This window comes from Periplaneta americana, chromosome 4 (assembly GCF_040183065.1).
Source record: "Periplaneta americana isolate PAMFEO1 chromosome 4, P.americana_PAMFEO1_priV1, whole genome shotgun sequence".
NCBI classification, from domain to species: domain Eukaryota; kingdom Metazoa; phylum Arthropoda; class Insecta; order Blattodea; family Blattidae; genus Periplaneta; species Periplaneta americana.
The window spans coordinates 159,352,711-159,378,110 of NC_091120.1; the positions used below are offsets into that span (position 1 = coordinate 159,352,711).

A 25,400-nucleotide genomic window follows, 5' to 3' on the forward strand; every position below is an offset into this window, starting at 1 on the left:
AACAAACAAGTCAATTAATAGATTTTTACATCCACATTCGGGAGTATTAAGTATGATAGTAAGTTGCTAAAACACTCTACTCATATACAGATGTAAGAAGTCAACGAACCCAGTGAGTCTCTGTACGTAAGCTGCCAAGATGTTTTTTTTTATTTTATTGGGTTATTTTACGACGCTGTATCAACATCTAGGTTATTTAGCGTCTGAATGAAATGAAGGTGATAATGCCGGTGAAATGAGTCCGGGGTCCACAGCTGAAAGTTACCCAGCATTTGCTCGTATTGAGTTGAGGGAAAACCACGGAAAAAAACCTCAACCAGGTAACTTGCCCCGACTGGGATTCGAACCCGGGCCACCTGGTTTCGCGGCCAGATGCGCTGACTGCCAAGATGTTGCCACATGTTCACTTCGTGCAACGGTTTGAACCGTGCACAATATTGAAATATGCCAGCGGGATAAATTATTATTCTTTATTAGATTTCCTAATGATATGGACAAAAATCACAATTCTACTCGCAACAATTACTGAATAAGAGATTCTTAAACATTTGGGAAATTTTTTTTTTCTAAAAAAGCTATGAACTTTCCACCAATATGATAATTATTATAGTTTCTTGTTACATACAACATGAGCTATTTGCTCTGGAAATCTGCAAGGCTATTTCACTTCCCTCCTGTATAATATACAATAATTACAGAATAAAATTACAATAATTACAGTATTAAAATAACACAAAAAATGAACGTAAAATTAATTCAAACTATAAATAAATAAATGCAATAAACCTAGGACTATAAGTAAAGACTATGTTACAAATAACACCAACTATAAAGCATACCTAAGCGTAAGTAAACCTAATTTACAAGTAAATCTATTTCTATTAAACCCAGCTATTGTCACCTTAAGTAATTACAAGTCACTTTAATTAATTACATATCAACTTAATTAATTACATAACATAACTTGCATAATTACACTGCACCTACGTTGCTATTAAATCTCAGTGTAACATTTTCAACCTTTCCTTAAATGTATTGATTTTGAGAGAACCACTCTGAAAGATTGCCACAGGTAATCTGTTCCAATCTACTACTATGTGGTTTACAAATTAAAATTTTGCAACATGTGTTCTTTGTTTTCTGCATTTAAACTTAATAATCTGATCAGCCCTGCCTAAGTATGATGGGGTCACTAATCTAGTATTGATGTTGGTCCATGATTTGTGTCCCATTTTTGCCTTAAACAATGCACTAAGTCTGGCTTTTCATAGCCTTGATTCGAGCAATTCCCACCCTAAGTCTTTCATTATTTCTTCGCCATAATTCTTCCCCATTTTGACATATTTTATTACCCTGCATTGGACTTTTTCTATTGAATCAATTTGAGTTTGTCAGTAAGAATCCTAACCTATCGCTCTATGTTCCATTATTGGGTGAACAAATGTTATATACCCAGGTACACTAATTCTTTTGATCTTCGGTCAGCTTTCTTAAGAAATGCATGGAGAAACATAATGCTTTCCAGGGTTTCCTTGTAATATTAAACTTAAGTAAAGGCAATTCTACAACAGTGTCACCATTAATACAGGCACTATTTCCTGATAATGAATCAAACTTTCCCTGATAATAACTATGATACGGTGCAAAAACCACAAAATTTTTCACAATTTTTATTGTCCTTAAAAGTAATTTCATCATCATTTAGGTTTGACCTGTGAACTTCGAATCTAATGCAAACAAAGTCAACAGGCATCTAAGGTAATTGTGACATCAAGCACAGAAACTTGTACCAGTGTATGAAAAAGCTCAGCTGAGTCCACAATTGACATATACCTTGGCTCCTGATGCGAGTCGATGCCCATCTTCATCATAAGTCAAGCAAGTAATGGCTCCTCGGTGTCCAGAGAAACTAGTCACATTTTCTCCAGATTTCAAGTTGAAAACTTTGACAGTTCCATCAGAATAGCCTGCTGCTAAAAATCTTTTGTCTGGACTTGAGGCCAGTTGCGTAACTTCATATTTATCTCCTGGCAGAACCAGTGCCTGCAAAGAAACACATAGATAAGTACATATTTCATGAAGATATTTAGCTGTTTAAATAAATATACTTCTTACTTCTCTCTGCACATGTCCACATATTATTGTTAAATCATTATATAATATCCATAAATATCTATGGAACTGTGATTAATTCATGTCATCTATAACAACGAGACACTGCTACACAATTTTCATACTGTTGTTACATTTAGGTAGGCCTACCACTGGGCATTATTTAGCAAAATTATGTGCATATGAAAGTAAGAACTATAGATGGATGATACAAAAACTGTTTGTGTTGCTCACAACATTTATTATTATAGCGGTTTCAGAATAAGAAGGCATATGGCCTAAGCCAATTGAGTGCTAGCAACAGTTCGACGTTGCACGGTGCATGAGACGTGGAAGACAGAGACAACAGATAAGGAGAGAACATATCAGTTACAGCCCTCTTGCTGAGCGAGCGGGTTGAGACCTGTTTCTTCATTGTGTGTAATGTTTAAATATAATTACTCTTACTGAAGAAATTCTCATCTCAATTTTTATTACTTCTTTGCTTAATAGATCAGTAGCTCTTGGAGTCACTGATTTGCGAAATAAAGTGACAGATATGTAGAAATTTACTTTGCTAATGTCTGAGAAAGAATGTTTTAATTCTTACTCAGACTTCCTTGTACAGCAAAGCTGAATTTATTATTGTTTATTTCTCCAGAGGAAAGATAAGGTACAGTTTGTTTGTAGGGGCAGTCTAAGAATCCAGTGATAACAAAACGAAAACATATCTGTAGATACGTAATTTAGTATTTCGTTGGAAAGTATTTTATTTTTCCTCCATTAAATGAAGCCTATATAATTTAATTTAATTCTCTAGCTTATACATACCTAGGGGTCCAGGGTTCTACATTCTGGTTACGAATCTGGCTATAATGCAACGTAATCATAATGTGTGTTTATATATAATTCAGTACTCATACTGGAACTGTAGATTATTTTATTTTTCTCTGATAAACTAAGTTTATCTAATTTTATTTTATCATATAATTTTTATATATCTAGAGATCCAGTGTTCCATATTCTGGCTAAGAATCCGGCTATAAGAATATAAGCATATCTGTTCATATGTAGGCCTAATTCAGTACTCATATTTAAACTGAAGATTACATTCTTTTACTTTATTAAATCAAACCTATCTAATTTAATTTAATCCTCAAGCTTATACCTACCTAGAAGTCCAGGATTCTATGTTCTATCACTCTGGCCTGTGGAAATATAAACCTACGAGTGAAGGTAGTTGTGCAGAAGCGAATATGAAAACCGTAATCCAATAATATCGTTAATATATTGAAGATAAAATTGTATATTAGAAAAAATCGTATAAAGTGTAACTTATATATAATGAAAGATTCTGAAAATTATACAAATAATTAACACGTTTGTTTCGCGTTATTTTCCAGGAGAAGTAAATTCAAGTATACCACCTATTTTAATTGTCTCTTTATCCTGTCCGAGAATACGAGATAACGTATGCACTTCTAAACCACACGTCTCTGCAGTCAGATTCTTTGTTCGTGAAGAACTGACACGCACTGAATCATAAGTTAGTCCTTTAAAAAAATTATATACAAAAATACCATACTCCTCGCTTGTGAGTGTTGGACTATCCCTTTGCGTATAACAGATGAAACACCAGAGCCAATTGCAATCCCTTCAAGAGACAGTGTTATGGTAAGTTACACATCACACAAGAGAAAACAGTCCACATCTGAATTTGAAAAACAGATTCTATCTTCGTTTACAGAGACGGAATTCAGAGCAAAATATGTTCTATGCTGTAGGTTGGATATCTCTGTTTAGTCTTAAAGCGATAACACGCGAAAAAGTTGACATACAATTGCCATTCTTGTACTGTTGGATTCAGAATTCGTAGCTGTATCGAATGCCATAGCTTAAAATTCATTCCTAGCCATAAGTATTGTGCGTGCAAAAAAGAAACTAATACGCGACACTTCAGCGAGACTTCGCGACGATTTAACTAGGCAACACCGCTTCACTGTCACTGGCTAGTGGACATAGACCAGCCTGAACTAGCTCCGCCTTATATGCCTTCTTATTCTGAAAGCACTCTAGTTAAACCTCGTTAAGTTTTTTTTTTCATATAGCATGAAGTTGGTATGTTGTAAGATTCTTAAAATATAATAAACAATTAAAACAATTGTATTTATTATAGCCTATTTTAAGAATTTAAATTCCTGAACACTGTTGAATAGTACCACATTGCACAGTTATTTATCATTTATGCTGCAGCACTTTTTAACATCTCCACTGAAATTTCATCATGACCTGGAGATTTATTATTTTGCATTTTATTCATCGCTATCCCTAGATCTAACATGTCAAATCCTTCATCATCATTATTTCAAATTTGCTTTGTGTTTTCATGTGTTTCTCTAATCTCATTACTTGGTTTATTTGTTGGATGTCTATTCAGTAATTGTTGAAAATGATTTTTCCACATTTGTATGATTTCTTCATTCCTCAACTCTAAATTTCCATTATTATCCAAAATGTTATTCACTGACTCTTTAGGTTTATACGATGAAAGAGTAATGGAATAGAGAAAAATTCTCTCTGGCACCGGGATTTGAACCCGGGTTTTCAACTCTACGTGCTGATGCTTTATTCACTAAGCCACACTGGATACCCATCCTGGTGTCGGACAGAATCGTCTCAGTTTAAGTTCCAACTCTTGGGTTCCCTCTAGTGGCCGCCCTCTGCACTACGTCATAGATATCTATGAACGTAGGACTGAAGCCCACACATGTGCTGAGGTGCACTCGTTATGAGTGACTAGTTGGCCGGGATCCGACGGAATAAGCGCTGTCTTAAATCACAAAGTGATTTACACGTATCATATATATTATTTTAATGTACTGAAGTACATATGATATTTCCATGCAGATATTCTGCATCATCATACGATGAAAGAGTAATGGAACAGAGAAAAATTCTCACCGGCACCGGGATTTGAACCTGGGTTTTGAGCTCTACGTGTGGCTTAGTGGATAAAGCATCAGCACGTAGAGCTGAAAACCCGGGTTCAAATCCTGGTGCCGGAGAGAATTTTTCTCTGTTCCATTACTCTTTCATCGTATGATGACACAGAATATCTGCATGGAAATATCATATGTACTTCGGTACATTAAAATAATATATATCTTTAGGTTTAATTTTGATGAATTTCTTATCGAACTAAAAAAAAGTTTTGCTGAGATAATTTATTATATAAAGAATTATTTTTACATTTCGTTGCAAATTCATTCTGCCAGATGACTGTTTGTGGGGAATTTTAAGGATACTTCCCTGGATGATATTCAGTAACAAATTCTCTCGGACAAGAGCATCAACTTGTTGAATTGAATTTGGTGTGATAGTCCTGAGCGCATGCCATGGTCGTGGATTGTCCTATAGAGATGTTTGGCTGGAACGAACTGCACACACCAATCCTTCACAACAGATGATTTCCCTATGCATAGGCCTCTCACTCTTCATAATATACTGCAATCAATCTGCGATAGATTTCAGCCAGCGTACGCCCTTTTGCAGACAAAATTTAATTACAGCATGCTGTTCATTCTTTGGACGCTTCCATTTTGCACCAATCGCGTTTTTATCTTTTTTTTTTATTATTATTTATTCGGGGTAACAATGACAGGATGTCAACTACACCTACCAATAGAAAGGCTATAACCACTGTTGTCACTACACCTATAAGCAAACTCCTGTTACATGTAGTAGTAAGGCTCGGCCGATGTTCATTCCAACTAACTCAATTAACTAATTAAGTAGATACTTGGGTAAAACTTGAATAGCTACCTGTCGCAGATCTCGGGAATATCTGTCATTCAGCTAACCTTTCATCAAAGTCTCTCTAATCTTGTCAAAAACCTCGGCGTTCTGCTGTAGTACATAAAGTGGTGCTTATCCGTATTCAAGTTTTGTCCAGTGACTAGGAACTTGCTATAATGACCTTACACAGGTAATCAGTTCAACATAAAACATTAGTATTTTAAACGATGAAATCTGAGTACCGTGTACAATTCTTAAAAGTTTCTCACGGCAAATATTCTGCATAATGTTATATAGAATACGATACACTAACCCTTTCGCCTAGTCGCATATCCCAAATTATTATGTCTTCACAAGCAGCTACCCCCACATATCGACCTTCCTGCCCTTCAAGAGTGAGGAACACCACATTGCAATCCGTACTAGCAATAATGTTGAAGTTTCCTGCTGGAATATATCGGAGATACTGCTTTGTCAAACCCATATTTCCATCGAGTTCAATCTGTAACAACAACAATAAAGCTCATCATAAGCCACCTTTAAGTTAAGAAAAATATAAATAACATTCATTGAAGAATATTCTAACCTCAAATTGCTAACGTTGTTCTGTAATTTCGTGAATTGCATTTATATCATGCAATTGTACTACCGTACATGTAACACTTACCAGTCGTAATCAAAACGAAAGAGAGTCAATTATAACTGGATTGCATTTCACTCAAATAATGACACCACGTGAAAACACCATACACCAGTTTTATGTAGGTGTTGGTACAATCGTAAAGTTTTCAACACATAGAAAGTTACTTTGGTGCACCTGTAAAACTGTGATATTTCGCCATCTGTCGGAAGTTTATGTAATTAAGAGTATTGAGGAACGTCATTTCCGCACATGATTTTTCTGTTTCCGTATTAAATTTTGAATGATGAAAGGTTGTCGAAATCTTTTAGTTGACTTTTAAAGGCAATAAAATCAGTTTAGAGTAGTTGACATGCATGAAATTGAACATGGAATTCTTCTGAAAATTAGCCATTTACGATAGGTTATTTTATATTGTATGATTGTTATTGTTTTCATGTAATGTAGAGTTCACTACCAAATGGGCCTGTAATTTGGTTAGTGTTTAATTTGTAGCATGAACTTTCTCAATGTTCGGTAATATTGATTGCTATGTAATGGTATTAATTAATGTGACAGTTTGATATGTATCTACGTGTCTGGAATAGTATTTCATGTAAATACACGAATATCTTTCTTTTCTATTTATAATTAGGTTTCATAATGCTATCGAGGTGCAGCTCGTATTTCTTGAAGACAAAATTATTTTCTGCAAGACATCTAATAAAACCGTTATCGGTTAGTATGAAGAAAAACTGTTAGATATGTTTAAATCTCGAACTATTTCATTATTTGCTAGCCAAAATTTAAAACAATAATGGGGGAAATTCTCCATAAGACGTACACAAAAGGCGCAAGCTATCTTACAGAACATGGGTCCGCACTTAATAACTTCTTGCATCTGCAAGAACAGATGAACTTCGCATGCGCGAGATGTAGGACGAGGCCACTGAAACTTATAGAACGAGTGTAACTTGCATGGCATAAGCTTTTGCTTGCTGCTCTTATAAGAACCTTTCATCCTACTTGCATAAGTTGGTGTGGAGGCAACTGCATGGGAAGAAGACCATGAACGCCTTCAATCTACTAGTAAATTTCTGACTTCTATCCCATATAGATCTCAATGAAAACCAATTTCCACTACCCAATATTAATGGATCTTTTCAGGACCAACACATTTTCACTAAAGAGGAGGAAAATTGCCATTACAGAAGGTTCTTATAAGAACGACGAGCAAAAATAAGATTCTTTTTGTAACCGCACCCTCTCCTACACTTCCAAACCCCTTCATACGGGCTTGTTTAAGGAAACAGGCTCGTGAACTTGTGGATTGGGGGAGCTGCAGTAGATTTTGGTACATACAAATTTCACTTCTTGATATCACTACTAATAAATATAGGACAAAAATAAATGCACTACATATCGAAAAAACCAAAACTTCCTGACTTAGTTGGGAGATGTCTGTGGCATCATTTGCCATAATCACAAAAAAAAAAAAAAAAAAAAAAAACTGATACCATCGATTTCAGTCTGAATTTCAGATCAGCAGACACTCAACAAGCAATCTACCAGTTCAGTCTGAATTGTTTTAGAATTACCTTTAAACAGTGGCATGTTCCAAATGATTTTTGAGAGGCTCATTTAGATTACTCACGAACTGTAGCAACACCAGGGTTCTTCGAATCATTTTTTCATCATGTTCCCTAAGGGGAAGTTCATATTGGCCACAAAATTTGATACAATCAATATTTTTAAAAATAATTTCACGATTTTTTCTCACTTCTTGATTATGTTTGAGAATGTTTGTTCTGTTTGCTTCACATAATTGCACAGCAATATTAATTTTGCCTAACATAGCCAATGAAACAACATTTTTCAGGTGAGACTGCGAAGATTCGTGCTTTTCAATTTTTAGGGGCAAATGTCCTAAATCTGTCACACCACTCCTAGTCTATGCAGTATCACCACCAAAGAGGAGGCAAGGAAAAAAAAAAAAATACTGATTTTTTTTTTTGTTCATATCCACGTAACCAGAAATGCTTAGCGTAAATTTCATTGTTATTCTTCCTTACATAAATGCACTATTTCGGCTGGATGAAGCTTGAGTAAGATTTAAGTCGGGTAACAGACGACCCTTTAATTTCACTTCATTACATCAATCTTCTCCGCAAAGGAAAGCTGAGAAAAATAAAATTAATATTCTGTAATTCACACACACTCATGCTTGCACATTTGCACTGGTTAAGTTACGATACTAAGACGTCACACCAAAGCAACACTTAGATTTACTGATGGTCAACAATATTCTAAAACTGGAAAAGAAGTATATTTTATATTTTACGTGCTATATCAAAAGGATTCTACTTGTGCAATCATTTTGAGTTGAGGAAAATATTAGGTTCTGCTGGAGGCTGGATATATACGTAATAATAAAGCAAAAGAGAATATTAATTTCGTTATATTAACTTGATAAGATTCTACAAGAATAAGTATGTGAAGAGAAAATAAAAATGTTGTCATTAAGTTTCAAGGAAATAGAGAATCCATTTGGCGTAGCATTACAATAGTGGTGTGCGAGTGGAGGAAAGATCTTCCCTTGTGGCCTAGCCCTGCAAGCCACTGCAGCAAAATATGGGTTTTAAACAGCAGCAGTTTCCCTCTTCTTCCCTTCACCTCTCTACCCCCTGACCATGCAAGGCACACTCTCTATGAGCTGTCTCACCCTGCAGATCCCAAGACAGCTTTGAATGCAATGTCAATACCAGTACAGTCAACGCGCAAAAAGATTATGCATAAGATAATAGTACATATTCCCGGCCAGATGAAATATAAAGCAATTTACCAATAAAAGCTGTAACAATTCTTCTACAAGTTAAAATAAATATTATTTTTATTTTCCTGTCAAAGCAGGAGTGCTGCAGCTCCGCAGCCGTTATGGACGAGCCGCCCCTGCCTACACTTCGCCTATAAATTTTAGTGAACTCATCCCACATCTCTGTGGAGTACGACTAGCATGTCTGACCATGGAACAAACGGGCCTTGGTTCAAATTCTGGTTGGGACAAGTTACCCAGTTGAGATTTTTTGCGGGGTTTTCTCTCAAGAGCAAACACTGCATAACTTTTGGCGCTGGACTTTAGATTCATTTCGTTGATATTACCACCTTCGACTCAGATGCTAGATAACCATCACAGTTGATAAAGCGTCGTAAAATCAATTTAAAAATTACACGCGGAGGTACAGGACGAATTACAGAAATGGCCAGTTTCGCTATAAGGCCAATTGCATCCTGGTCCTCTCGCGTGTTATGCTGGCAACAAGTAGGGGGCAAAGACAGATGGGGTCCACACCTGTGGAGTAACGGTTAGCGCGTCTGGCTGCGAAACCAGGTGGCCCGGGTTCGATTCCCGGTCGGGGCAAGTTACCTGGTTGAGGTTTTTTCCGGGGTTTTCCCTCAACCCAATATGAGCAAATGCTGGGTAACTTTCAGTGCTGGACCCTGGACTCATTTCACCGGCATTATCACCTTCATCTCATTCAGACGCTAAATAACCTGAGATGTTGATAAAGCGTCGTAAAATAACCTACTAAAAAAAAAAAGACAGATGGGTGCCTCTTTAGGTGTAGGTCTTCTGAAGAATTCTCAAACAATTGAATGGTAAATTATTTCATTGTACTGACTGCATTTGCAGTAGCACAATATCCATGTATATTTTAATGATGTTGAAACTGATTCATGTAGGTAAGGAGTTACACAGCAAGACGTGCCATCCTTTATGTACCAGGTGATCAAGAAAAAAAACTTACGAAAGCTATAAATTTTGATGTTGACTGCATAGCTTTGGACTGTGAAGATGGGGTCGCTGTGAACAAAAAGGTAACTTGGATTGCTGTGATTGTACATGATATTCTGTACGTTAGAATAAATTATATAGCTTTGATAAACATGTGTTAATTATTATGCTTTTCTGCTTCAACAGTGATACTGCTATTTTCTCCAGGAGGGAATGCAGTTAATAATGCAGAGAATTTTTTATCGCAATGCTTCTTTGCACTTCATTATTATTATTATTATTATTATTTATATGATCAATAGACCATATTTTGCTGAGAATAGGCCATTTCACTATTAGTTTATTTACTGTATTTATATATTTATTTTTGGCCTGCTTTTTACCACATGACTGAAGTTCACTGTCATACAGAGTTGACAGATTCTCTCGTCAGAAATCCAGAACAGGTGATGATACTGCTTAACCTTAACATAATTACACATTTGAATTAATTCAATTTGCAATGCAGCTGATTTTATTTCATTTCATTTATTATATTCCATAGATTTTACATTAGCAATAAAGCTTTAAGATATGGAACTTTTACAAGATTACAATTACAGTTTTTACAATTTTTTACAATTTTTTACAATTTTTACAATATTTTACAATTTTGCAATTTTCTACAATTTCTTTAGCGAGATGTAGTGAATTTTGGTGAGGCTCGAGGATTCGCCAAAAAATTACCTGGCATTTGGTTGGGGAAAACCTCGGAAAAAACCCAACCATGTAATCAGACCAAATGGGGGTGAAATGAAGTGAGACCGAGGACTTGCCATAGACCATCTGGAATCATTCCCACGGCTGGGGAAAACCTCGGAAGAAACCGGATTATGCATTTAAACTATTTATATAGGACCTAAACTTTTGAGTTTGTTACATTTTTCTTAGATTATGAAATTAACTTTGAATTATTGATAAGGTCTGCAAAAATAATGTCATATTGCAGCCTGATCTATACCGAACAAAACGCATGATACAGTGTTTAAATCCTATCAATAATAGACCAACTTCCAAAGAGAGTAAAGAATAAAGATATTGTATAATACCTAATGCATACTATAGCATTATCATTTTTATTTCAATGCACCCTGTTAGGTAATTGATTAACTAGCGGATTTACTCGTGTTAATTATGTAAGTCTGCGGCTTACAGCTGTTTCGGTGCTTCATCACACCATCCTCAGAGCCTACTAGCTACTAGCACCGAAACAGCTGTAAGCCGCACAGACTTACATAATTAACACGAGTAAGCCAACTAATTAATCAATTACTTATATTCAAGTGTTAAAAGTAGTGTATGCAAGATTCAAAATGGACACCCTGATACGATGCACCAGGTGATGTTGACGACGAATCTGAAATAGGTTGGAAAGGGTCTTGAAAAAAATGAATAAGGAATTTTAAAATAATTTTAAAGAAATGAGCAAAAAATTGTATTTTTCTTTATTTTATTATTTTTTTGACACACCGGGACAAATATAACTCAATCCAGGTCGTGGGACACATCATTAAAATTCAAAACAATCCTGGGAAATCCAGGATGTCTGGCAACCCTGCCATCATGCCCATTGGACACAACTTTGCTGAGCACGTTACTCTGTCGGACAGATGGCAGGTCTGTCATGGGTAGATGATGGAATGATATATCAGATGTTATGAATTGGAATGGAGTCGGGTCATGACACTTTTAAAGTTAAACTACAGTCTGTACAAAACTAGAAAGGTATTGACAGTTCTCTCTCACACACACGGAAAGGTTGCGACGTTGTGAAGTTGTGCTGTAGTGCAGTGCAGCTTTTTGCACTGTGTCTGCTGTGTCGGAACTAGACAGCTGACACGAAATCGTAAACTCATAAATTTGTATCATACAGTAGTCTTTCACCAGACTAAAATAATAATAATAATAATAAACGTATGAATGAATGCGAATATGGTACATAGTGTATAAGCGATAATTTCTCTCCATTAATACCTTACGACCATTGATTTTTTTTTATACATGAAACCTAAATTCTTTAAGATGATGTGCAGGGAAGAAACACTGCCGTGGAAAAGATCCGCATCTCGAAACGAAGTTTGCAGCTTTTTTAACGTAGGATGCTCCTCCCATCGGTAATATAAATATACATACTGCCGGATTGCATCCTCCTCAAAGGTATCTAAATTTGTCACCAGCTTTTCCACTTTCCTTTTCTTTCCCGGGGTTTCAAGTCAGGAATGTCCATCCTCTTGCTCATTCAATTAAATTTTTTCCTTTCCTATTTTAACAATGGTGTTCTTTCCTATTTAGGGAGTCTCTGCATTACTATTTACCACTTGTTGTATAGGAATAAGAGGTCCGCCATTGTCTCTTTCTTTCTCGAAATAGTCCTGCACATTACAAACCATTTCTCTCGCCTGAGGAGGAGTTTTGTCCAAGACTTTTGTTGCACTATGTGTTTACCTGTGGCATCATTGTGTCCTGGAATACATACAGTTTGAATTTTGTTATTCCTTTCTAATAGGCTGATGAAATTCATATTCTTGAACCAGCCTGGGAGAGAATGTAAATTAATTTAGGACACGAAAATATGAAGACAGAAATAGAAATGGAATTGACAGTAAACAGAACTCCCCTCCCCTCCCCCTCACTCTCCCAAAAAAATCAGAATTTCCGACCTTGAACGAACTCTAAATGTTGTTGTTGTTTTCTAATGCCAGGCATTTGACAATAAAATCATTTGACCTCTTGCACTCCAATATTTTTCAAAGATATTATCATGACCAGCCACTGAAGCACAGATTTTGAGGTGTTCTGAATCCATTTCTTGGTTTGAGTTGCACAATGGGCAGTTAGGGGACTGATATATTCCAATTCTATGCAGGTGTTTGGCCAAACAATCATGGCCTGTTGCCAATCTAAATGCAGCTACAGACGATTTTCGTGGTAAATCGGGAATTAACTGTGGATTTTGATGCAGAGAGTTCCATTTTTTCCCTTGGGATTGAGTTATCAAATTTTGTTTGTTGAAGTCTAAGTAGGCTATGTAGATTTAATAAATCAATTCACAGAGTAATACGTAGATTTAGTAACAGGTCTGTAAGTAGCAGTGTTGCCCTTCTTTGCTAAAGCATCCGCATTCTCGTTTCCCAGAATTCCACAATGGGATGATATCCATTGGAATACAATTCCTTTATTGAGTGATATTAATTGAGAGAGCATTTTAGTTATTTCTGCTGTTTGAGATGAAGGTGTGTGTTTAGAGACTAATGATAGAATAGCTGCTTTCGAGTCTGACAATATAACTGCGTTCCTAAATTTATTGATGTGGCATAGAAGATTCCTGAGACATTCACTTATTGCAATGATTTCACCATCAAAACTTGTTGTTCCATATCCAAGAGACCTATAAAGTGAGAAGAGACAGCACGTAACACCTGCACCGGCACCTTGTTCTCTGGAGATCAAGGATCCGTCGGTGTATAAATGAAGCCAGTTTTGTGGAGGGTACCTAATATTAATTGTCTCTAAAGACAATTGTTTCAGTATTTCAGTGTTTACTTCTGATTTCAGTATTTCTTCTGTTAAATTTAGATTATATTCTATATGAGGGGCCCGAGATCAAAATGGGCTATGTCATCCAAAGTAAATTTTAAGAAAAATGCAAGAATGTCCTACATCTCATAGAAGAAAGATACAAATGCGGAAATGACTCTAATTGATGAAGACGTCAGTAGTAAACATGCATTCCATGTTTATTCAAATCATAATGTCCAAATATTCGTTGTGTAAGAAAATTTAAATTTTTATATCCCATTTTGATGCATTTATTTTGAAACTCATAACTCTAATTTTACATTGCTTGATCTAATTGTGCTTTTGAACATGATTTCGTTAAAATAAAGATTTCGAAATAATTTTATTTTATTTTTAATAGCACTATTCCCAAAACAGTCACAAGAAACTTCAAAAACTGAAAGTGTTTTACTTAATTATTAGAGTAATTGCATGGTTTTACGAAAATTATAAGAAAATCACTCTTCAAACATGTTCACAGGAATTTTTAACAAGGAAAATATCCGAGCGTTTCGTATGGGACTCGCATTCGGGGGGCCCGTGGTTCGATTCCCAGACCAACTAACCTGAATGTTGCTTAGGCAAATGCCGGGTTGGAATTTTCATTGCAATGTTCCATTTTCTCTTCCCCTCCCGTGTAGAAAAAAGAATTTAGATTTTCATATCAAATCATTCATCTTTCTCATCTCATTCAATAGCCAACCGTTCTTTGGTTCTCACTCTTCCGCTATATTTTTATTTTTATTTTAGTACGTTATTTTACGACGCTTTATCAACATCTTAGGTTATTTAGCGTCTGAATGAGATGAAGGTGACAATGCCAGTGAAATGAGTCCGAGGTCCAACACCGAAAATTACACAGCATTTGCTCATAAAGGGTTGAGGGAAAACCCCGGATAAAACCTCAACCAGTTAATTTGCCCCGAGCGGAAATCGAACCCGGGCCACCTGGTTTCGCGGCTAGACGCGCTAACCGTTATTCCACATGTGTGGACCTTCTGCTATATCTCTGTCAGGATTCATTCCTTAAGAGCACTTCCAAGGGCACTCCGACACCTTGGAAGGCCCGTTGGAATGGATCCTATGCTGCTTGGTCGCCTTTTCGGTATGAGGGTGGGAGACCTCCATTGGTTGAGCAGCTGAGGGGTGAGATGCGGCCGGTTGGCTGGTACAACCTCATCCTCATTCATCCCATAAATTCGGGGTGCACAATAGGTCTTAGTATGACCGATGTGCAAAGGGTCATCCTAACCGCCCGTAGCCACCATGACATAACCTAACCTAACAAGGGAAAAGCATGTGCAAAGGCCATTAACATCCTCTCCTCCATCTTGTTCGTTTGTTGGCACATTCTTAGTCATACGAATTTGCAGGCTTATCTGCGAATGGTCTTCTTCCCAGAACAATCCAAAATGTTTCTACAACAATCCCTCTACATCCATGATGTATCGATGTATTGATAACCTACAGAAAAATTTCCTTGTTTGCACTGTCCTTATGATAAATATTGTTTGCTCTAAAAGCGTAAACATGCTCGTCCTTCAAATAAGATGAAGAAAAAAGATGTTTAAATTCTGAGATCTTAAATAGAATGTAGAAGTCTCATGTTCTAGCATGTGTAAGAAAATGCATTATGTCTCAATATTTTGTCTTATCTCTGCTCAACTACTGTTTCATTGTACGTGTAATATTGCTTGGTTTAATATGTTGCTTGGTTAGAAGACGTGGAAATGTCAAATTTTGCTGACAATCATAGATCAAAGTGAGAAGGTCTGGAGATATCTCATTCTTGATTTCATAAAAACCTTTCACTCTGAGCAGATGAATACGTTGAGCAGTCATAGCCTGTAATCTTCTGTCTGACGTAGTATTAACGTAATTCATAAATTGAAGCCTATTACATTAGTTTAAATAAATATTTTTCATAGCAATACAGTCCTTGCCTTATAAATTAGAACAGAATTGTAGAGGCATAATTACTGTGCAACTAAGGTCTAAGCCATGTTAGTTTTCTGACAAATCTAGAGGAAAGACTTAAACCACGCAAGCTTTGGCAAACATAGACCATTCTGTTTCATGTGCTCTGCAAATATAACGTAAAGATGTGAAATATAGCCCATTTTGATCTGTTCAAATAACGGCTGGCATATCCCATTTTGATTCATTCATTAATAATAACATATCCCATTTTGATACATGTACTAATTTTCTCCATGCATTTTACATGTCTAAAATAAACCATTTTGAAACTGCACCTTTCACAGTGTAAAGTATTCAACCCAAACTTGCCAATGACGTCAATAACTCATTTTATGAAAAAAAGTCACATAGCCCATTTTGATCTCGGGCGCCTCATATTTAATATAGTTAAAGGGTTTGGTTTAATTTGTAAGTTTTCTTTTAAATTCGGGATATTGATTTCCTGTTTTAATTCTTGAACAATAGATATGAAACTTTTTTGAGTTTTCAATTTACAGAGAGGACTGTACGAATGCCAATTGCTTCCTGGTAATCTGATAAGTTTTTCATATTGAATCAGTGCTTTTTCTTCTATTGTCATGTGTAATGTCGTGTTTGTTGCAGGATGTAGCCCGTGAGAACATTCACAAGATGCTGCATGCGGGACCTGTCTCTATCTGGCAGCCAGAGTGGTCTGTGAGAGTGAATGCAGTGAACAGTGGACTGTGTGAGGAGGACCTAGAAGCTGTTCTCTCTGCTAGGAATCTACCTCCCACGCTGCTGCTTCCTAAGGTTGAACACTCTGGGGACTTAGACTGGGTTAGTTCAGTTATGCTGCACAAATTACATGGTTGAGAAATTACCTTACAACTTTCAGGCTGAAATCTTTGCGATTTTAACAAGTATATAGAAATGTATTAAAAAGGGCTATAAACAAAGGCACATTCTAATACTCTCTGATAGTCAAACAGCATTAAATGTGCTTGAATGTGGTGAAATCACGATTGGTTTTGGAATGTCTAGAGCACCTAGATGTACTAGCAAAACACAATTCTTATGAATTTATGTGGGTGCCAGGAACAGTGCAACGAAACAGCCAATCAGTTGACCAAAGAAGGTTCTCAGAATACATTAGTAGGACCCAAGCCTGTTGTAGATATCTCTTATGATTCCATAAGATGCGCTGTTGGGGACTGGATGACAAATATAAAGAATACTGGCAATCCATTGACGGATGCAAGCATTCAAAAAAGCTACTGGTGGGACCTAAAAAGAGATGATCACGAGAAATGCTCAAGCTATGCAGAAGACAATTGTCCTGGTTGATAGGACTCAGTGGCGGTTCCTCGGGGGAGGGAAGGGAGGAACGTCCTCCTCACATATTTCTTCTTTTGAATGTAAATACCAAATGAAATATATGCTTTGAAATTCTAGGAAGATCTGATAATTTTTAAGCTCACAGCTATAAGAAAACCTCGGTTGATCGAGTTTTTAACGACGCGCACTCATGTGCTACTAGAAAACTGTGAGAAGGATGCGAGATTGTTGTGTGGAGGAATGTCAATCCATTCCTCCTTTACTGCAGTTATTACACATAGACAACAGCGCGCTAGCGGCCAAAGAAAGAAGCAGAGTTTTAAAGCAAGTAAATGAACGGAGAGGGAGGAGATCCTCCTCTGAATCAGCGCATGGGCGGGAAATAGAAACCGACTGGTCTTGCACGGACTCTGGCCAGGAAGCTTGCTACTGCTGCCATCTAACAATGCTGCATTCAACCAGACTATAACACATCTAGGAGACACAATAAAAACAGTTTTAACGCAAAGCTATGAAAGACACCATATATATATATATATATATATATATATATATATTTTTTAATTATATATCAAAATATATTATTCATTGCACTATATAAAAGCTACTATTCATGGTTTGAAACTTTCGAGGATATCTGAAAGTTGAAGTTGGATTTATATAAAACAAAGAGGAAGTAGTTCTACATTAGTAGGCCTATCGCAGATCTTTTTGGCCCCTGAAATTCACTTCCATTCATTGCCTACTAGACAGGACAACAGCCAAGTTGTCAGTTTTGCAGAAATATCTTTGAAATTGAAAGTACTGCAAACTACATTATTTTTAACATAAAATTGATCGGCCACCGGCAGCTTTGAACAATAATGATAGTATGACTTTACAAGAACTGACATTCTTCAAAAGCATGTGATATTGAACTTGTAAAATATACATGTGACAACACAGACCACGTGGGTGGGTGCAGTTTTCTCGCTTTTCTAACAGATTATTTCTCATTCTCATTTCCGTAAAACGGTTCTGGTTACGTGTTAGTAACTGGTCTCTTCCAACACTTGTGATGCTGTAGTGTGCGTGAAAAATGCTGTGAGGTTGTGAATTTCCTTGTAATTGTTAATTTGTGCAATTATTCAACAATGAATGGAAGTGAAAACATATTATATTTTTGACAATTTAGGAAACTCAGTTTACAAAAACAGATTATTGCTATACAAAAGGGAGGAAGGCCAACCCCAACACTACCTGGTCTTACATGTATGCATGTAGGCTAATATGTAGCATGTTTCTCTCAAGAAGGTGTAATTTTGCGCTGTTAACTTCTTTCCTCCTCTTAAGAAATATGCAGGAGCCGCCACTGATAGGACTACTAATAAGACATTGTCTATAGTCCGGGTCAGCTTACTTAATACCCTAAGGGTGAAACCTAACCATTTCCCCCCCCCCCCCATTACTACATGAGCTAGTGGATTATGGTGATTTTATAGTTTACAGGTTGAATTTTCTTTTGTCAACTTCGTATCGAATTTCGGTACTGAGAAATACAACTGGTAGTGATTTTATAACTGTTATGTTGGCTGCAGTGACACAAGTTGTCAGTAGTTTAAATTCTGAAAATTCAAATTGTTCTAGATTTCTTAGTCCATTACTGGAACCTAGTGAAATTTGAACATACTAATAATTAATTAATATCAGTATTAATATTAATACATAATAGTTATTGCATGTGTTGCTTTGTGTTGTGGTTACAATTTCAAGATTAGAGTCAGATAGGCTAAGTGTAAATAAATATAACATATTTCGTGTGATACATGCCCTTGAGTAATCGATAGAAATACCATTTCACATTTTAATTAATTTCTTTCGTGTTTTGACTTTTATTACAATAATGGAGTAAATATTCTAAAGCATACATTTCAAAGTGGCGTTCGTTTTCGGAATTCATACTAATCATTTCACGTGATCAAACAAAATACATTTTTAGGTTAGATCTCATGATTCGTAAACTGTTTAATGAAAGTGATGAATTTCATGTTGTCAGACAAAATACATTTTAATATTAGATCATATACTAATCTACTAACTACTATAACATAATGTGCGTGAGGTCCAGAAGAAAAATATACTCTTTCACAAATTATTGAACCTTTTAGAAAACACCTCCCCAAATATAGATGAGATGTGGTAACTAACCAAGACATCGTTATTGTTAATACTATATTATTATTATTATTATTATTATTATTATTATTATTATTATTATTATTATTATAGTACATGGCATTGTATAATTTTATCCTCTTTTGGTGATATCTAGTATTAGTTGGCAACACTGAAGAGATGACCAAATTAGCTTTTGGGAATTGCTCTTATGTGATCCTCAGTATATTAAGAAGACAACTGTATAAGATGGGACTATATATACACCTTTCATGCTGGAGATGTCATAAGGCTGATGAAACAGTCAACCACATTCTCTGTGAATGTGAAGGTTTAGCAAGCCGAGAGGTCGCTGTTTTGGAAATCACTTTCCAACGTTAAACAATCTTTCACAAATCTCCCTTACGGACATTATGTTCTTCTTAAGGGATCAGGATTGTTGGTAGATTAAAGCAAGGGGTAGCACAGGCCAGGAATTGAAATGCTAAAGTCATCGATTGAACCCCCCTGTACAGTAAATACCATACCATAGCATATCTTACAGCTTAAGTCAGAAAAGTTTGCTAAAATGATATCTAAAGAAAAATATACCTAATACAGTAAAATTATCTGAAGAAGATAAGATCAGGTAATGATGATGATGATTATTATTATTATTATTATTATTATTATTATTATTATTGTTGTTGTTGTTGTTGTTGTTGTTGTTCTTATGAATTATCCATTAACATCATCGACAATTTTGTATAGTGTTCATTTAAACGGGCATGTCAACTAAAATCCTCCAGAGTCAGGGTCAGATGTTCGTAAATTTTCATAATGTAAAGTTTGTGTAGTGATTTTAAGTTAGAATTTAAGGCCATGTCTCAAAGCTCAAGTCCATACTATACACTAGTGACTAGCAACTAGGTGACTTGTAAACTGCACACTAGGGAGCTTTGGAAATGTATGCTTTAAACATGGCCTTCTTCATAGATTATTTTTCTAAAGACCATGACATCATGGTGCAGTACTAAATTAAGAAGGCAGTGTCCTAATGCAGTTTCATTACGAATTATGTGGAAAAGATAAGGGCTTAATATATTACAATAATGTTTAACACATTGTACAGACGTCAGTGTTCAAAGTTAACGTGTTATTCTACATTATTTCACTTCCAAAGCATTTTCAGATTTCATAACCCCAATTGCTGATAAGGTATCCATGTTTGTTTAGTGAACAAGTCAACAATCAAGCAAGCATTTTCGTTTACTAGCTACTACGGACTTGATTGCGATGCACTATGTAGCTTTGGATCATAACTTCTGACGTCACATCCGGCTATTTAGTCAACAATCTAGTTCACTTTAGCTGAAAATGTAGCTTTGAGACACGGCCTGAGTATTAATAATTGTAGCTACTGACGTAGTTATTATTGTTTGCAGGGACTTATGATCTAGAAGCTCTAGAAATTCTTCTAAACAGAAGCACTGTGTTCAAAGTAGTGCTTCCACTTCAAAATTATAGACTTGCTTTGAAAAAAAAGAACACAAAAGTTGATGATCTCATTGAAGCAACAGAAAGTACTATGGTATATCATAATGAGAATCATCACCAGACATTTGGATTTTACAAGCAAGCCTCAGGAAAAGTTATCTTTAAGGATTCCAGTGTAGCTAAGCAACTTTTTTATGTCCGCACAAAAATCGAGGCCATAATTTATTCAATTCTATCCCCATATCCTGAAATATATCTGTTGAAGACTTGGGAGAGACATGTTTTGGTCATGCAGTGGATTGGTTCTAATCATGGCTTAGTTAAATTATTTTCTATCGTGTGTCTAATTCTCATGTTAAATCCTCTTGTCCTGTATTTTAATTTTTACAGTGTATATTGTATAATAAAATGAATAATAAAACGATCTCTTGTAGGAAACGATTGATTTCAGTGCTGCTGAGAAATGTAGAGAGTCTCAAAGTAAACTTATTAATCCATGTCAAGTATGACAGCTCAGCTTAACCTTGATTTTGCGTGATTTCTCTCTTGTGCATAGAAGGAATAGACCACAGACCTATTCTGTTCCTTCAAAATTGTTGCCGCTTAAGGTGAATAGAAAATGTGTCTAAATTAAATGGGTGAGTGTTCATTTCTTCACACGCGCTGCCATCTCAGGAAATTTATACCTAGCATTTGTCCACAAATGGGCTGTAGCACAACCAGCCCTCTCGATGTCCAAAGTTAAGTAAAAGTTACAAATAAGAAACACGAACTACTATTAAATACAAATGTAATAATAACAAACTTTAATTATGCCAATAATATTACAGTATATCGTCGTTGTTCCTGTAATAACTCCTATGTGCAAAATATAACATTTTTCAATAGGAAGAAAAAACACATTTATTCATTCTATGGCAGTGGTACATAGGAGATTGTGAATTCTTACATTTTTTTAAGAAAGAAATATAATTGAATTGGTTAGTGGAATAAGGACCGAAGTCCAGAGAAGTAAATTTTTCGGGAGACGAGAAAATATCACATCTCCTAAATCATTAGACCAACACTAACAAAAATTTGCACAGTTGTAGTTCATAGTGCACCACTCTGACTGATAATGAACACTCACGTGTGAGTTTAATAGTATGGGTAATAAATAGGATGATAAGTGGTGGATTTCAGTCCTTATTACATTGCTTTACTACGTAAGTGTAAAAGAGAAGCATAATAATCTGAAATAGTGAATTTTATTTATTAAATAAGTTGTATCTTCAGAGTACACACATCATTTAAGCTGTCTAGATAAAAAACAGGATATGATACCAATATGATTAATAATAATAATACTTATAATAAAGAAACTATTTCAATGTAATGAGAAACTGCCTACTGTCCTTAGTCACTGCCATCATTCTGAGTTCTGCTATCATCCTCACCCTTAATACTCTGCAAGTATTTTCAGGAATTTAGATACATCACGTACTCGGTAGCTTTGCACTTTTAACTGGTAACTGCCCGTGATACAGCTGTGGTTCATTGAGGTTGGGAGTCACGTTATTCTTAAGGAGATGGAAGCTCCTCATGACCATTCCGCTCATTAATTTATTGACCTCTACATAATGTTTGTGCAAATGATGGTATTGGGAAATCTTGTATTTTGATACCTGAAACACGTCACCATTCTGAGATGCGCTTTTCTTGAAAAGCTGTGTGAAATACCCATCAAAGTCTTCGAAATCAGTGTGTGTCATTTCAACAACTTGGAAGTGACGTTTAACAATTTCAATCCTTTCACTTGGGATCTCCACTTTCTTCACCTGCAGCGCCTCTATGGGACACTCTCTGAATCATACTCGTAGCTCGACCAATACAATAATGCCCGAAGTCCCGGACATCGGACCTTGTTTCATGGATTGAAATTTTTAAGCCACTGTAATATAATAACGGGCATGGATATCAGTCATTTTAAGAGTGCATAATATGTGCATTGTCTTCAAGAGTAAATTGCACTCAAAAAACCATTTTCGGCTAAACTTGGACTTCGTCCTTATTCCACTGACCGCTTCAATTACATATAGGAGATTTTATTATTTGCTGTATCACTATTTAAGTTATTTAATTAGAGCAAAAATCTGAAAATCGATAAATATATCACATAAGAGTTATTGCAGGAACAACGACGATATGTGGCCTAAAGTAGGAGATAGATGTGCTGGTGCCTCGGTGATGGTAGTGGTTGTTTCAATTAAGGCGTAAATATGCTGGTGATAGATGAAATGAGGAGAAAGTGGAGAGAGTTGATGGAATGATAGAGGAAAATGGGAGTACCCCGAGAAAAGCCCTTTGCAATGTCTGCTTTGTCCACCACAGATTCCATCACGACCTGGCCGGGAATCGAACCCAGGCCGCCTGGATGGAAGATCAGTGTGCTAGCACTTGAGTCGCAGACATGGCAGTGGCATAATTTTCTAAACAATTTTTTAAAGAAAATTGTGATATTCAAATGAGGTCGTTATTAGTTTTCAGATAAAATAAAAGAGCTCCTGTCTACCAGAGACATAAAGGCGAAGATGAACCTGATCATCTACATAGAGAGTGCAAAAGCTGTAATGGATCTCCCAGAGTTGTGCACTACCGCAAAGGACCTGTCTATGAGATCACCATTCGAGCCTGTAGCTCTTGTTCTGGGAAGTGATGATCTATGTGCCAGTCTAGGTGCGTTTCCATCTGCATTGTTAATTCAGTTCTCATATCCTGCTATTTACTTGAGCATTCATAAAATAATTGCATGCATACACGATGTTACAGGAGCTGTGCGTTCAACTGATGGCATAGAATTACTGTATAGTCGCCAGAGGCTTGTTTTAGTGGCGAAGGCCTTCGAAATGCAAGCTATTGACATGGTTCATATCAAGTTCCAAGGTTGGTGTTTTAAGACTATGATTGATTGATTGAAAATAGGTTACAAGTACTCAAGAAGCCCTATCGTGTCTACAGGTATCTAACTGGGCCCATTGTGTTTCATTTGTAAGTTATTACTAGGGACCGGATTTTTATGTAATATCAAGGTGTGAAATATGTACATATTTATGTAAGAAAAATAAGCTGAATATATACCAAAATATGTAAAATCATGAAAATATTTAATATCAATATCTGCGCTGGTTTGTATTGTTAAGCCTAGATATTTGTAGTCTGGTACAATTTTTAATTTTCTGTTCTTCATGAGGATTTCTACTGTTTCTGGTGCTTTTCCGCCGTTTCAGAGTATCATCATTTCTGTCTTGTCCACATTTATATCAAATTTGTTTTTATTATATCATTTTACCATGATGTTTATTGTTTCTTGTAACTTTGTAAGGTCTTTAGACCCTACTATTATGTCGTCCGCTTATGCGTATGAGATTATTCCCTCCTTGATTTCTAGAATACAAAGTAGTTGTATGAGAAAGGTTGCCTTTTGTTCACTCATATTTACAGTGGATGGTAAGGGGTGAGTGCCTCTTTTACTTCCTGGATCTTAGATGTTATGTTTCGTCCTGAGATATATCCTTTCTCGGGTAGGTAAAAAGCCTTATTTCAAATTGTAAACTTCCCCAGCAGCAGTTTTCTTTTTCCTGTTAAAGTAGTAAAAATGAATAAACCTCTAAATATGTAGATTTATGTAATACCAAGCCATAATATGTAATGTGGGGTAAATATGTAAAAATATGTAGTATCAAATTTTAATATATTAATGGTAATTACAAGATTCGCAAAGATTTGTTATTTATATACAATTAGGTTGAAAGGAATATAATATGTAATTACATAAAAATTCGGTCCCTAGTTATTACTGAAAGATAGTTGTCTTCTTAAGGAAGTGGTATCATACTGTCATCTTTGGTCTAATGATTATCATATTTGCATATATTCAGTCCTGGCTGAGGACAATGAATTTTTAAGGGCAGTAAAATAACTTAGCATTGCTTTCTTTGGAAGATAAATGAAGCTGGAAGGTATGTGCCGTAGATTTATGGCATGTAAAATAACCCTGTCCCTGAATGAGAGAGCTCCAGGACATACTTCGCTCACGTTTAGCATATTGGGCATTAAGTGCACTTGAGTTTGCCCCATTCTGCACCCATAATCAATACATTCAAACAAAAGCCGCAAATATAATGTCTGAATTTACCTTTTGAGTCAAATTTATCTTAGCTCAGTACTTGATGTTCCAAACCAAGCTTGTTACAGAACTTTTAGTTTCATAACATCTGACGAAATATTACAGTAACTGTTATGCAAAGTTCCGTAACAATTTTCATGTCAAATATCATTTGTTATTTTTCTGACAAAGTTACAGTTCTTTCTGAGAGAGCAATAACATGTAACTTGCTCTTATGTATTTCTCGTTTATCAGCACGTGTATCACTAGTCAATTCACAGGTCATGGAATAATTACATCCAAATTCATTATGTGGAATATCTCTCATAAATAGTATAAGTCTACACCTGTGGAGTAACGGTTAGTGCGTCTGCCCGTGAAACCAGGTGGCCCAGGTTCGAATCCCGGTCAGGGCAAGTTATCTGGTTTTTCGGGGTTTTTCCTCAACCCAATTT

General features: G+C 35.9%; 2 protein-coding genes across 6 annotated transcripts in view; one reads left to right on the forward strand and one right to left on the reverse strand.

Moving 5' to 3' along the window:
- The window catches only part of LOC138698362 (WD repeat-containing protein 3), a 33,731-nt gene extending 27,038 nt beyond the window's left edge, over positions 1-6,693 (reverse strand). The window contains exons 1-3 of the mRNA XM_069824219.1: positions 6,554-6,693; positions 6,200-6,388; positions 1,834-2,043 (exon numbers count right to left, since the gene is read on the reverse strand). Coding sequence (XP_069680320.1) covers positions 1,834-2,043; positions 6,200-6,370 — 381 coding nt within the window. The 5' untranslated portion in view covers positions 6,371-6,388; positions 6,554-6,693. The remainder of the gene's footprint in view (positions 1-1,833; positions 2,044-6,199; positions 6,389-6,553) is intronic.
- Positions 6,694-6,751: 58 nt separating this feature from the next.
- The window catches only part of LOC138698366 (citramalyl-CoA lyase, mitochondrial-like), a 32,825-nt gene continuing 14,176 nt past the window's right edge, over positions 6,752-25,400 (forward strand). Inside the window, exons 1-6 of one of the 5 annotated variants that reach the window (XM_069824226.1) lie at positions 6,752-6,819; positions 7,161-7,243; positions 10,247-10,381; positions 16,479-16,673; positions 23,321-23,516; positions 23,610-23,723. In XM_069824226.1, coding sequence (XP_069680327.1) covers positions 6,810-6,819; positions 7,161-7,243; positions 10,247-10,381; positions 16,479-16,673; positions 23,321-23,516; positions 23,610-23,723 — 733 coding nt within the window. In that variant the 5' untranslated portion in view covers positions 6,752-6,809. Of the gene's footprint in view, positions 7,043-7,160; positions 7,244-10,246; positions 10,382-16,478; positions 16,674-23,320; positions 23,517-23,609; positions 23,724-25,400 lie in introns of all 5 variants that reach the window. The other 4 variants (XM_069824230.1, XM_069824227.1, XM_069824228.1 and 1 more) reach the window with 4 other exon arrangements.